Genomic DNA, 14,692 nt, shown 5'->3' on the forward strand with positions numbered 1-14,692 from the left:
TGCTGAAAGACGGGTCTCGTATAAATGACCACACGCTAGGGCAGTCCACGGTAAATATCTTCACGAGAACGGCGGATGATTACACATGCGCTTGCAAGCGTAAAACGCGTTTCTTACCGCTCTTGCTCTTCTTTGAAGCGTAAAGTGCAGAAAGACGTGAGGTATAAGGTGCTGATCGAAGAGAATACACAGCTAACTATGGAAGAAGTTTCTGAGGATGTGGAATGTCGTACACTCGGGTCAATGTTTATGCGTATAGCCTTCAAATTTTTTGTTTTCTAGGGATGGTTGGAGCACGATGTACGCCATTCTCGTCGTTAACAGTGAGAATATATTTGCGAAAATGGACATTCGTACATCGAGTGTCGTCAATGAATTTCGTTTTTGATGGCCGAAATTATCGGTTTACAGGTGGCACGTCCGAGAATGGAAGCGGCCATGCAGCTGCCAGCGCTAGAGGATTAGTACGCAGTGCAGCACAAGGGGCGGGAACATTAATTGCCCGTGCCCACCCTCTCTTGCAGGTCCTGCAGACGCGCCAGTAGCGTCTCGTACTGGTACATGGCGACGCCACCGTCAAATGCGTCGTTCATGAAGGAGCCCGTCAGGGGTAGCCGCTCCTTGACCACTTTCTCGTACTGGCCGTATAACTTCCGAAACTGTTTCAACATCTCGTTCCTCAGAGTGTCCGGGCAAGGGGAAGTACCCTTGAGGCAGTGTTCGACCGCGTCGCATACCGCAACTCTTACAGTTTCGTGCTGCAAGACGGTGTTGTAGCAGATGCCGCTGTTCAGCCACGTCCCTACGGCTGGTAGCACACCGAAAGCCGACCCTTCGGCGATGGGATTCTCTTTGTCCAGCAACGACCTGATAATGGTCAGCACGCTTCCGATGCTGCGGTAGCGTGTCCAAGCAGGCCCGACAGTGTCTGTGCCCAGAAGCGCCAGACAGACCTTGCCGTTTTCGTATAAGCTCGGGTGGAAACGTACCCTACCCGAGTCCGTGGTCATCAGCCTCACCAGCGGCGGCCTCGAAGGGTAGTCCGAAGGACACTTGAGCACGAAGTGGAAGAAGCCTCCTTCGTAGGGCGTGCCGGCGGGTCCCAGAATGAGGGCGTGGATCTTGGTCACGTCGTCGTCCTCGGGCTCGACGAATACTCCGCAAGGCCGGTTCTCCTCCAAGTCCGCTATCTGTCGCACCACAGTCGAGAGGCATTTCTCGGTCGGTTCCTTGTCCGCGTACTGGATCGGGTCCCAGAAGGCTGTCGGAGCCCGCGCTGGCGGCTTTTTCTCTTGCCCGTTTCCGGTCTCTTCGTCGCGCGCTCCGTCATATTTCTCAACAGGCCGCTGACCGATCAAAACATGGCTTTTGCTGTAGATGTAGATTTTGAGCCAATGTCGATGCCGGATGGTAGCTTGATTGTTGTTTATCCCACGGTGCTTACCCACTAGGGGGATGGACAAAGAAGATGGCTATTAAAGAGAAGGCGAACAGCAAATTTATCAAGCAAGGCATGCTAAGTTAAAATTCGTTGACACTATTTGGAAATAAATTGTAGAGACAGGAACTTTTAAAACGAAATTTTTTTTTAACTTCTTGGGGTTTTCCATGCCAATGGCTGCTGCTTTCTTGTCATGAGGCTCTTGACCGATCCCTCACTGATCGTTGAGTGAGTGAGTAACGACTTTATCGATCGAAGGGAAGGGGTGAGGGGTAAGGGAGGCTAAGGCACGTAGGCTATCGAGCCCATTCTTCTTCTTCTTCTTCTTCTTCTTCTTCAGTGGTTATTCAGGAAAGGAAAAAGGCACCCTAATTTCTGTCTGCCTATAGGCGACACGGCGCAGTGCCTTGTAGGAATGGGGGGTAAGGAGGGAATAAAAGAATAGTAGGAAAATAGAGAGAAAAGTGAGAGGAGCACATCCATCCAACGAAGAGAAAAGAGGACAGGAAAAACTGGGAAAACCGTCACGGGAGTTCAGGGACGGGTCCGCGAAACACAGCTAGAGGCACAGTGCACAACATCGACGAAACGGAGAAGGTCCCGACGATGAGCGGCGCACGGCATAGCGGGCGAGGAGTCCGTCACGGGGCGCCGGTCAGCGAGAGGTACGAGGAGTAATCCAGAACATCGCGGCCGGCACGTCCGTCTTGCTTGAAATCCAGCGAGCGAATCCCCCATTCACATCTAACTTCGCCTACAGCAGTGGAAGGTGGAGGAGGGAAGTCAGACTGCGCAGGCGCAGGCGGGACGTTTGATGCTTATGGGCGAGGGACCGCGATGCAGCCCCATTATGTGTCTAGGTGGTGTTGCCCGACGGTGAGCAGCGCTGAGACAGGAGATAGTGCACTGGAGGAAGTGGCGCCTCACGTTGCTCATGCGCTCTGCTGCCCGTCTTGACGTCGGAAGCCGCGTCGGCGCTTCCGTGTCCTCGGCTTACTCAATGGCAAGCCGAGTACGCGAAGAAGGGCACAGAAAGCTAACTTGCCTCTGAAACAGTTTCAGGCTGTTTACTTTTAAAGGTCCATTACCGTCCTCGCCGTCAAGTGACCTAAACTATATCTGACAGAGAAACAGAAAGCCGAACAAAAGATATGCGTTGCATCAAGTGAGAACAAATTCGATATGCTGCGAATCGAAGCTTCGATGTATGTAACAGGGCGTCTTGGATGTGCTGTCATTTTTAAAATGATAACCGCGTATATAAAGAAGATTTTGTGGTATTAAAATAATGTCGAATAAGTGACCGTCGGTATGATTATCGACCGAATTATCGAATCAGAGCAATCAGGGTATTATTCGCCTAGTACTGTACACGGCTTCGCAAGTGGCCGTGTAGACGTTCCTACGGAATAAGCCCAAAGAAAAAGCCCAGAAAGAGAAAATATTTTAACGTTTGCTGTAACATGACTAACGTTCGCAGAGAAATTCGAGAATACATTTAGACCGATAGCTCTACTGCCCCCGGTACAAACCCAGAAAACAACTTTGTGCATGCATTTGACCTTGAATCTCAGCCAACGTCCATTTCCTTCTCTTGCTAATAAAAAGAGGAAGAAGTTGCGTTTTCTTTAAAAGTTTTATTTAAGAATTCCTAGGCGATTTATCTGATTCTTTTCCTTTAAATGTTTCGTGTCCTTCTCTTTATTGATTTAGTAATCATTTATTTTAAATGTACCATCCGCTTCCTGGCCTATCCGTCACCCGTTGTGGGTATGTGCCACAAAATGAATATAATCACCAGCACCAACATCATTGCCATCATCACGAGCACGATCAGTTCGCTGCCCTCAGCACAAACGGTCAACGGAATGCAGCGTCGTCCGCTCGCAGCCGCAGCCGCCATTGCCTCTCCTTCTACTAGCGACGAATCGCGGCGACGTGCAACCGTGTACGGTTTGGAGCCCGCGTTATGCCAGCACGAGCAGCCGTCGGTGCAGTGCCTGCTGAGACTCAACCGTGACCTCGTGAACATCTTCGACGACCCGGCGCCTGGGGTGTTCGTCGAGCCCGAAGAGAACAACATCACCAACGTCCACGCCGTCATCGTGGGTCCCGACAACACGCCGTACGAAGGAGGCTTCTTCCATTTCGTGCTCAAGTGCCTCCCCGACTACCCGGCCAGGCCGCCGCTGGTACGCTTCATGACGACGGATGCCGGAAGGGTGCGCTTCAGCCCGAACCTGTACAGCAGCGGGCTCGTCTCGCTCAGCATCCTGGGCACGTTTCCTGGACCCTCCTGGACTCCGGACATGACCCTCGAGACGGTGCTCGTTTCGATCCAGTCGTTGCTCATCGAGCAGCCTTTGGCCAACGAGCCTGGACTGGGACGCGAGTTTGGAACCTGGCTCGAAAAGACGACCGGCTACAACGCCAGCTTGCGCTTCCAGACCCTCAGGGTCGCTATTTGCGACGTGCTCGAGGACTGCCTCCTGGGAAACTCGTCGTACCCGAAAGTCCTGCAGCAGGCTGTGATGAAACACTTCGTCGAGCAATATTCCAAGTACAAAACTGCAGCCAGCTCCCAGCTCGGTTTGAACCCGAGCCCTCTGACCGGCGTCTTGAAGGGCTCTCAGCAGTACGAAGCGCTACTCGAGCGACTGCAGGACTTATACGGTCGAATACTGCAAAGGAGCTCGAGTCTCACGCTGAGGAAGATGTGACAATGCGACTACAACGGCACCTTGAACTGCTAAGGTTCATGTAGAAGTACCAGCATTCCTTTTTGGAGCATACTGGATACCCATGCGACAGTGCAGGATCAAATGCATCTGGTGCACATCTCGCGCACGACAATTACGCCTGTGTGACAAACTCCAAGGCAGTGAAAACGTTACATTTACTGGCCTTGCACCCACAGAGTTATAAATGCGCTCAGAAGTGTTAACAAACGGCACAGCTGCGTAATTTCTATGCCGACGAAATAGCGCTGGGGTTATCTGCATTCACGTGCATTCTACACTGGCCTCCAGTTACTTGCCCTGTTACGCACGCCTGTCTGTCAAAACATGACAGAACAGCGAAGGGCAGCGAAGCGCGTGCGCATTTAGCAGCAAATGGTATGCTTTTAATTAATTTGACTGCTTTCCGCATTCATACGCATTTCCTGCAGGAAGGACTTTCGGCACGCAGTGGAATAAATTTCAATTCGTCGCCACTAGCTCGCTCTCTCCGAATTGTCGTCCCGAGGTGCTATTCTGTGCATCGGCGAATTCCGCCATATTTCCTCATTCTGATGGCGCCATTTTTAGGCAATGAGAGGTGGCAGCACCACCGTGGACCAACGAGAATGTATACAATTGAGGATTGGGTTCGTCATCAGGGGTCTTGATGAGCAGCACGGTCTCCCACTGCTCCCCATCCTGAATTTTTCGGCCCTGTCGGGGCGCCTATGGGCAGGCCCGAATAATGTGATGTAGGTCCGCCCTTTCTTGACAAAATTTACATTTGGCCGAATATTGTATTGGATGATTGTCCCGGGATTGGATACGTATTGGTGTAGAGGAGGCGCTGTGCCATTCCTGCAGCTTATTGATTGATGTGCGACGGGGAAGCAACCCTCCCCAGTCTGTAGTGGTCAGTATCACCCTGCAGCTAGCTAACCATCCGGTCTTCACTCAGCCCCAGCCGCGGCAGAGAGAAATTTTATTGCGACACATCCCAGCCTATATACATTTTGCTTGGAGGTATTCCTTACCTACCTAGTCTTGCCCAGCACCTTGAGCAGAAGAGAGACGTCAGATGTAGTGCAGAGGCCCTACAACTCTGAGGCAGTCCCGTATGGTTTGTGTGAAAGACGAAATATCCACAGCGAAGGTACATGTGTGTGTGTGTGTGTGTGTGTGTGTGTGTGTGTGTGTGTGTGTGTGTGTGTGTGTGTGTGTGTGTGTGTGTGTGTGTGTGTGTGTGTGTGTGTGTGTGTGTGTGTGTGTGTGTGTGAGTGTGTGTGTGTGTATCACCCTTACTGTCGCAAGGACCCCACCGATGGGTCCTTGCGATGGTAAGGGTGATACACTTTAATTCCTTTCAATTTAGGTCAAAATCATTACATTACAGTTTAATAAAAAGACAAATTAAAGCACCTTCGCACTAATGGTGCCAAGCTGAACGAGGTGTGGAGCTGGGCGGCCTTCTTTGTTTCTCTTTATGTTTCTCTCTCTCTTTCTTCATCTCTTTCCTTATTTTTCTATCCTCTCTATTTTCCTGTGTCCTTCTAGTCTCTGGTTATTTCTATTTCTTTCTTTCTCTTTATATACATTTCTTGCCGTTTCTCACTCCTTCTATACGTTTCTTGCCGTTTCTCGCTCCTTCTATCTTCCTTTCACTTTCTTCCCTTTCTTTCTATTTCTCGCTTCCTCCTCCTTTCTATCTCTTTCTGTCTGTGTATTTCTCTCTATTCGGTTTTCTCTTTCTGTCTTTCTCATTCTGTTTTTCTTCCCTTTCTTTCAATTTCTCCCTTCCTATGCTAAGCTTCACTCTCTCCCCTCCTCCTAACCCTCACTTCCCTTTCCCACCCTCTTGGTAAGCTTTAATATACAAAGCTGTGTTCTGCTAGCGTGCCTGGATAGCCGAGCGGTTACGATGCTCGCCTTCAGATCACGGGTACGCGGGCTCGAATCCCTCCTCAAGAAATCCTTTCGCCAAGAATTTCTCTTTCTTTATTTATCTCTCTCTGTACTCGTTCTCTCACCCATCAGAGTTACTGCAGGCCATGCCGGACAAATCGGAGCACGTGTAATGGGAGCGAAGCAGATGATGACGAAGAGGATGAAGAGAGCGCGTGCCGTTTCATGATGGTGATTATTGCTGTTCACCCGTCACGTACCTATGCTAGTCTTTTAAACACTTCCGCTGTTAAAGAAAGAAAGAATGTCCCCTATGCTTCCCTTGGACCCGCCACGGTGGTCTAGTGGTTATGGTGCTCCACTGCAGACCCGATGGTCGCGGTGGCCGCATTTCGATGGAAGGGAAATGCTAGAGGTTCGTGCACTTAGACTTAAGCGCACGTTAAAGAACACCAGATGGTCAGAATTTCCGGAGCCCTCCACTACTGCGTCCCTAATAATCATATCGGGGTTTTGGAACGTAAAACCCCAACAATTATAATTATGGTTCCCTCGGCTTTAATGTCTGTTTGTTTCGTTAGTTGTGTCTAACAAAGAAACGAGCCCCTCGAACAATTCCCCTTATTTCGTAGCTTACAAATTACGGAGACGCGCTCTAAGGTGACCACCAGTCAGAAAAGTCATGTCACAACGACTGATGATCCAAAGAACCACTGACACCAAAATTACAAACTCGAGATGTTTGTGTTTGATTGTCCTGCATACGTGGGCAATTCTGACCAATTATTAGCCGCGAACGCTGCCCTTAAGACATTTTAATTTGGTGCTAAAGTAAGCCTGACTGCTCATATGAATTGGCAGCACCTTGCGACATCGCCACTAGTATGACGTAGGTTGGGGACCCCGTGACATTCCACGAGTAAAGCGAGGCTACTGTTCTTCGCCCCCCTCGGTCTGTTGTCGGGCTGCTCTCAAGCTGGTTCTGACTGCCTTTTTTTTTTCCTTCTGAGGGGGCGCTCTGCTTGGAACGCAGGCATGTCGCATGCCGTTTTGAAGAACGTGCCTGGTGCCTCTCACCCTAATGGCACCGCAGCACCCACATCGTCTCGTTCTTTCCCGCACGCGGGACCCCAATTCAAACAGCGCGCTCTCAACGTCACCAAACCTTGAGCGCACGTGATCTCATGGCTCCACCGCGGTGGGTCGCTAGTTGATATTAGGCGGGCGTTTTGAAGTGATCAACGCAAAAATTGTTCATAATAAACGACGCTGGCGATAATTACGCGATACATCAGAGCATTTACGATCAATTTGCAGAATTATCAGACACAAATCTACCAATTAAAGCATAAAAGCCAGAAACAAAAATCTGGCCGAGTAAAAAGTCACACGGTTCCGTATTATGAATTTGCCCAAGACGCATCGAAGGTGAAAGCCATCTTGTGCGTTTTCTTCTCAATCAATTGTACTGATCCCTGCCCGTCCCCTGCCCCCGAAAGCATTCTGCACCAAAAATGGTTTTGCAGTGCCCTTCGGGATCGGCCCACTTTTGATGAAGCGACGACGTCATCATGTGACGTCACGGTATGCGACATAAATTTTGGCGTCCTGTGACGTCAAAACATAATTTTTGCATCAGTCGTGTTGACGCAGTGGACGCCGACGGTATAACTTTTCGCGTTTTAGCATCTAAGGCTTTCGCCTTACTAAATAAATATTAATATACAGATCATTCTAACAGCGGACATCGCTCGATCAGTAAGACCAGATAAAACCCCCTCCCTCTATTTACTTTTTCATCAAGAGTATGCCGCTTTTTATCACGCCCAAGAGAGTTGCGCATTATTTGTGGTGCAGTGTCTATTTTTTCTCCGCATACAATATGGTTTTAGGGAAAACACTCCTACAAGTTCGTTTTACCTTGCACTGATAAGGCGTCTTTGCCGCACACTGAATCAATCGAAGGCAAAGCCAACTTTACAAATTACGTTGCCTTTGTGAGCGCGAGAGCATGCCAGAGAGAAGAGGACAGTGTGTGCTGCCACATGTTCGCGCTTTCGAAACAACACGGCGAGCCATCGACTCTGCCACTCTGAAGGCTCCGATTCTCGTCAGAACACCGATTCAAATAAACTTCGTGGGACAGACCTCACTTGGGTGATGGAAATGTATCGATAACCTAAACCTATTTCTTAGGAAATTGAAATGCTGACGGCAGCAGTACTCGGAAAGCTTACTACGTCGGCACTTGCAATCTTCCAACAATTTTAAAGCCCGCCACCCTCCCTTTGAGTCTTTTTATAAAAATTTCCCTAGGGTTAATTACATAGTGTAGGTTTCGGGAGAAGGAAAACAAAAGCGGTTTCTACAGTGGATAGCCGACTGAAGAACACAGAGGGGTTGTATGTGCGTGAAAATACTATAGATCGAGAACTTCTGCTTTATATTGTAGCGGGGTTGCAGCTATGACTATGGTGAGGTGTGCGAAGAAGAGGCAGACGACGTGTCGGAGGTGGTTCAGACCAAACTTTCGTGTGCTGAGGCTATTCGTCTGCCACCACAAGCCCTAACTTGCGTCGCTGTTGAACCCTATCCCAATGTACCGGATGGTGATTACGTGGTTTCTCCTTCTCCCAGTGTTCTACTGGCCCGCAGCGTCTCCTCTCCGTACACAGTTGTAACTGTTACAGCGAACAAGACGTGCCTTCCTCTTCTGAACTTCGGATTCAGCCCTCAAGTCCTACCACAAGGCATTGCTCTTGCTACTCTGTCACCGTCGCACGAGTGCCAGATCTCATCGGTGTCACCTGAACTGCCCGTTGTCGTCTCTCCGAACCCGCATAGAGTCGACGCAGTCACCTCTTCTACACTGCACAACAACATCACCAAGATGATTGCCTCAGAAACTTTTGCCCTCTCATGTTAAAGACCTCACTGATCTCCTTATGATCTACTCTGACATATTTGACTTCGACGGTAGGCCCTTAGGTCAAACCTCGCAAGTCAAGCACCGCATAGATACCGGTGATGCAGCTCCAATTCACAGGCTTCCTTACCGAGTTTCACCATCAGAAACGCCAAGTTATTCAACAGGAGGTCGACAAGATGCTCACAAAAGGCATTATTGAGCCTTCTTCGAGTCCGTGGGCTTCCCCTGTAGTCTTAGTTAAAAAGAAAGACAACACCTGGCGTTCTGCGTGGATTATCGGCATTTAAACAAGATCACCAAAAAGGATGTCTACCCGCTTCCTCGTATCGATGATGCCCTGGACTGCCTTCATGGTGCGACCTATTTTTCTTCGATAGACCTACGCTCTGGTTACTGGCAAATCGCCGTAGACGACCTCGACCGTGAGAAGACTGCCTTTGTAACGCCTGACGGTCTCTACCAATTCAGAGTCATGCCGTTCGGCTTGTGCAATGCGCCGGCCACGTTCGAGCGGATGATGGACACGCTTTTGCGCAGCTTTAAATGGTCTATCTGCCTGTGTTACCTGGACGACGTCATTGTATTTGCCCCCACCTTTGAGTCTCACCTCGACCGACTTTCGTCCATTCTTCAGTGTTTCGTGCGGCTGGGCTACAACTTAATTCATCGAAATGCCACTTTGGCCATCGCCAAGTTGCTATTCTCGGGCATCTCGTTGACTCATCTGGCATCCGACCCGATCCCGACAAAGTTCGCGCTGTCCTCGATTTTCCCGTACCAACTTGTGCCAAAGGACGTTCGAAGTTTTGTGGGCCTATGCTCATATTTCCGACGATTCGTCAGAAACTTCGCAGATATTGCCCGCCCCCTCACTGATCTTCTCAAGAAAGATGTGCCATTTTGGTGGGGTCCTGACCAAGCCAGTGCTTTTTCCCGCCTCATTACGCTGCTCACCACACCGCCGATCCTCGCCCACTTCGACCCGTCTGCTCAAACCGAGGTCCGCACAGACGCTAGTGGTTACGGCATTGGCGCTGTGTTAGCCCAGCGTCAATCCGGTCATGATAGAGTACTTGCGTATGCCAGCCGGCTCCTCTCCCCTGCCGAACGCAATTACTCTATTACTGAGCGCGAGTGCCTGGCGCTTGTATGGGCAGTTGGTAAATCCGCCCTTATTTATATGGTCGACCTTTCACCGTTACCACAGACCACCACGCTCTATGCTAATGAGAACTAACAGACAATAACGTCCCTGCCGGCGGCAAGTCATCTTTTTCGTCCACTTACTTTCTTCACATTTATGTTCTAAATACTACAGATAACACCCCCTATACTTTCCTTGGCGTTATTGTCTGTCAGTTCTCATTAAATATTGTGTCTAACAAAGATAAACGAGCCCTTAGAAAATCATCTCCCTTCCTTCATTCATAGCAAGGGTCTCGATCTGGCAGACTTGCTGCCCTTGAGGTTAGTATGCGAGGATATTGGTCAGCTGCCAGCTCGTAAAAAGATCAAGTGCTACGTGACGCCACCAGGCAAAAACTGAGTGTTCTACACTCGCCGCCATGGCTGCGATTGGCGCTGACTAACACTCCTACGTTTAAATCAACATATATACCCCAAAAAGGGACGGGAGGATGACCGCCGCCGTAGCTCAGTGGTAGAGCATCGGACGCGTTATTCGAAGGTCGCAGGTTCGGTCCCTGCCGGCGGCAAGTCATCTTTTCGTCCACTTTACTTTCTTCACATTTATGTTCTAAATATACAGATACACCCCCTATACTTCTTGGCGTTATTGTCTGTTAGTTCTCATTAATATGTGTCTAACAAAGATAAACGAGCCCTTAGAAAATCATCTCCATTCACTTCACGCTCTATGCTGGCTTTCAGCACTCAAAGATCCACAGGGCGCCTAGCTCGTTGGGCTCTGCGCCTCCAGGAATTCACGTACACAGTGGTCTACAAGTCCGGCCGTCTCCATCAAGACGCCGACTGCCTTTCTCGGTACCCGTTGACGATCCAGACCACGTAACGGATGACACGTCCATCTGTATCTCCTCGCTCTGCTTTCGGCAACATCGGTGACGAGCAACAGCGTGATGCGTCCCTACGAGATCTAATCACCCGCCTGAATACTGACTCGACGGACAGTTCGCTTCGCATGTTCGTCATCATAGACGGTATCTTATACCGCCGGAACATGCGCCCAGTGGGACAGGAACTACTAGTTGTAGTACCCACTCATCTCCGCTCGACCGTACTTCAGCAACTACATGATGTACCAACGGCCGGCCACCTTGGTGTTGCCAGAACGTACGACCGTGTCCGCCGACGCTTTTTCTGGCCCGGCCTCTACCGTTCCGTACATCGTTATGTCGCTTCTTGCGAGTCGTGCCAACGCCGGAAAAGGCCAGCTGTACACCCCGCCGGGCTCCTTCAACCCATAGACATACCTGCTGAGCCTTTTTTTCGTGTCGGCCTCGACCTTCTGGGACCTTTCCCACTTTCTCACAACGGTAACAGATGGGTCGCCGTCGCTACGGATTATTCTACCCGTTTTGCCATTACGAGACCTCTCCCGAGCAGCTGCGCTACAGACGTCGCCGACTTTTTGATACAAGACGTCATCTTACATCACGGCGCTCCTCGTCAACTCATCACGGACCGAGGCCGCTACTTTTTATCCAAGGTAATCGAGGACCTACTTCGCTCTTGTGCAACCAAGCACAAGCTTACAACGGCCTATCATCCCCAAACGAACGGACTCACAGAACGTTTGAATCGCACGATCACTGACATGCTCGCCATGTATGTCTCGACTGATCATCGCGACTGGGACATTGCTCTACCCTTTGTCACTTTCGCTTACAATAGCTCGCGCCACGACACTGCTGGATATTCTCCCTCTTACATTTGTATGGAAGAGAACCGACCTTGCCGTTCGACACGCTCGTACCCATCCCTGACCACATCTCCACCGAATATGCTCGCCACGCTATCAGCACAGCCGAAAAGGCCCGTCAGATCGCCCATCGACGCCTTTCGGACTCTCAACTCAGCCAGAAACATAGATACGACAGTTGCCACCGGAACGTTCGCTTCAGTCCGGGTGACCTCGTTCTCCTGTGGTCTCCGTCTCGGCATGTTGGCCTGGCCGAAAAACTTCTGCCCAAATACTCCGGCCCTACCGTGTGCTACGCCAGGTGACTGAGGTTACCTATGACATCGCCCTCTGGACCCTACGGCGCCCTCTACATCTTCAAACGTCGTCCACGTCGCTCGCCTGAAGCCGTACCTTTCGCCCATCACCTGCTAACAGGCGCCGAGTCGGCGCTTTCGCCGCCGGAGGTCGATGTAGCGGGGTTGCAGCTATGACTATGGTGAGGTGTGCGAAGAAGAGGCAGACGACGTGTCGGTGTGCTGGAAGTAACAACCGCCATCTTGACTGCTGGACCATCCTACACTGTAAATAAGTTATAAATATATTCGCAACATATTCTGAATTTGATGTCGTCGAAACACAAATTTCAGATTTATGACAATCGAAGTCAAATATAGCTGCCCAAGTAACAACAGAGCCTATAACTTCCAACTAGTGTATACTACGAGTAACATGTCAATGGTACAATGTCAATGAAACAGGTTATCAGATACGACTGAATCGTGTGCTTCACCACATTTCAACCACACAGCATGGCTAGAAAAGCCTCTATTTGTCATGCACACGTTCCGTTGAAAACTAATTTATCTTAGCACACATTTAGTTTCACCATAACCATATAAAAATACCAACTTCCTTGGTACAAAGCAAATGAGGTGGAAATTGTCTTGATTATTTCTTCTTTTAGAATTTGCCACAACTTGGCTAATTGCCTGTTAACTCCAGGTTTTCCTTGACCTTATGACACCCCGATTTCTGCTGTAGTTCTCAACTGGCTGCGAACAATGCAACTGCTTTGCTTAAAGGGACACTAAAGGCACATAACAATTTATGTCAGAGTGAAAGCCCAATGTATGGCAACTTCTAAAACGGCAATATTATCAACAGCAGCGCCCTACTTACCGTGAAATTAAGCTAAATGTATCACATGATGAGCGCCACGAGTGGGACATTTTCGAAGTGATCCCGATGACGTATGGAAGTCGGCCTACAATAAATCACTAGTAATCAAACTAGCAGCAGTAAAAAAGAACATTCCGAGCATCAAAAGACGAAATAAAATGCTGTTTGTTCGTTTCCGCTTGATTCATGGAAAACAAAACCTCCGTGGCGTTGCCATGGGGAACGGCGCGCGTGGTTCAAAGGTTCCGTTTTCGCCGAACTGCGCCTCGCCCGTCTCAGTGGTAGTTTCGGTGATCGCGTACTGCCCGTGCGTGTTTTGCGCGCTCGTGAAAGTCGCTCTGACAGAAAGTTCGACAAAATGCCGCATGCGTGATATTGCCGGATGCCCGAATGGTGCACAACGCCAGTGCTGCAGCAAGGAAACCGGTGTGTCTTTTCACTGGGTGCCGCGGAATGAACCCTTACGCTCGAAGTGGCTTAGTGCCATGCCATAGCGCCAGTGTGCTAAACAGTCAAAACCTCTGCGTGTGTGCTCGCTGCACTTTCGTACTGAGGATTACGAGACCAACCGCAACTTGGTGAAGGCTTTGAATGTGCCCATCCGAGCAAGTCTTTGCCGCAGCGCCGTTGTTGCTACTGTATTCCCGCTACTTCCGCTCGGCTGCTACTAGTGTCGGCGGCCGCGCAGTAAAAGCGTGCAACGTTGGGCACGGCAGCAGTGACGTATGGAAGTCGTATTTTCAGGCGGGAGATTTGAAGCGCGCTAACGCGATGCGGACCACTAAAAACGTGATTTTATTTCAAAATAAGCACTTCCTTGGCACAAAAGCAGCACTACGAGGTTTCTGGACCGCTATTTCAACAATCAACGTCGACTTAATATTTGCCTTTAGTGTCCCTAGTAACTGCCTTAAGAGAAGGAAGTCAAAGTATGAAAATGGGAAAAGAGAGAAAAAGAAAACAGTACTTTATAAAACGAGGCAGTGTGCCAACCAAATCCCCTTGGTTTGTAACAGGTATGGCACGCTTAACAGTGCAAAACTGTTGCAAAGAAGATAGTTAGTTAACATTGTTTCATCACATAAGCCAGTAAAGAGCACAGCCGTAAATCGGGACATCTTCAGGTGCAGTACTAATGGCTTCGCCTTAATGAGAACCAACAGACAATCAAGCTAAGGAAAGCATAGGAGACGTTATTTGCAGTAGTTATGATATAAATGTGAAGAAATCAAAGTGGAAGAAAAGGGAACTTGCCGCCAGCAGGCACCGGACCTGCAACCTTCGGATAACGCATCAAACACTCTACCAATCGAGCTACGGCAGCGGTTGTCCTCCCGTCCACTTTATTGAGTATATCTGTGCATTTAAACCTGACACTGTTCAGCACCGTTCATAGACATGGCTGTACCTGTATGACAAAGCGATGCATGAGTACTGTCCATGTTGAGCCATCTTGTTCAATGACTCGGTCTTCGTGACATCTAACTTTGATGGAGAGTGCAACAATAACCACTTCTGCAGTAAAACTGGTTCGACTAACTGAAGTGTAATGAACAAGTTAGGGGAGCATGTACGCTAAGCCATGCTGCCTGGGGAAAAAAAAAAACAAAAAACGCTAATCGGAGGAAATGGCAAGT

At 49.5% G+C, this 14,692-nt stretch overlaps 2 protein-coding genes across 2 annotated transcripts; one reads left to right on the top strand and one right to left on the bottom strand.

Moving 5' to 3' along the window:
• Positions 1-494: 494 nt before the first annotated feature.
• On the bottom strand, positions 495-2,377 carry LOC119391349 (ubiquitin-conjugating enzyme E2 Z). The gene is made up of 2 exons (XM_037659032.1): positions 2,369-2,377; positions 495-1,346 (listed from the first exon to the last, which is right to left on the bottom strand). The coding sequence occupies exons 1-2, from the start codon at positions 2,375-2,377 to the stop codon at positions 495-497; spliced, it is 861 nt and encodes a 286-aa protein (XP_037514960.1).
• An 848-nt stretch (positions 2,378-3,225) lies between these two features.
• On the top strand, positions 3,226-4,161 carry LOC119391350 (ubiquitin-conjugating enzyme E2 Z). The gene has a single exon (XM_037659033.1). The coding sequence runs from the start codon at positions 3,226-3,228 to the stop codon at positions 4,159-4,161; it is 936 nt and encodes a 311-aa protein (XP_037514961.1).
• Positions 4,162-14,692: the final 10,531 nt, after the last annotated feature.

This window comes from Rhipicephalus sanguineus, chromosome 4 (genome assembly GCF_013339695.2).
Source record: "Rhipicephalus sanguineus isolate Rsan-2018 chromosome 4, BIME_Rsan_1.4, whole genome shotgun sequence".
NCBI lineage: Eukaryota > Metazoa > Arthropoda > Arachnida > Ixodida > Ixodidae > Rhipicephalus > Rhipicephalus sanguineus.

Excerpts from the sequence above, each read along its gene's own strand:
- LOC119391350 (XM_037659033.1), top strand. The coding sequence starts at position 3,226 with ATGAATATAATCACCAGCACCAACATCATTGCCATCATCACGAGCACG.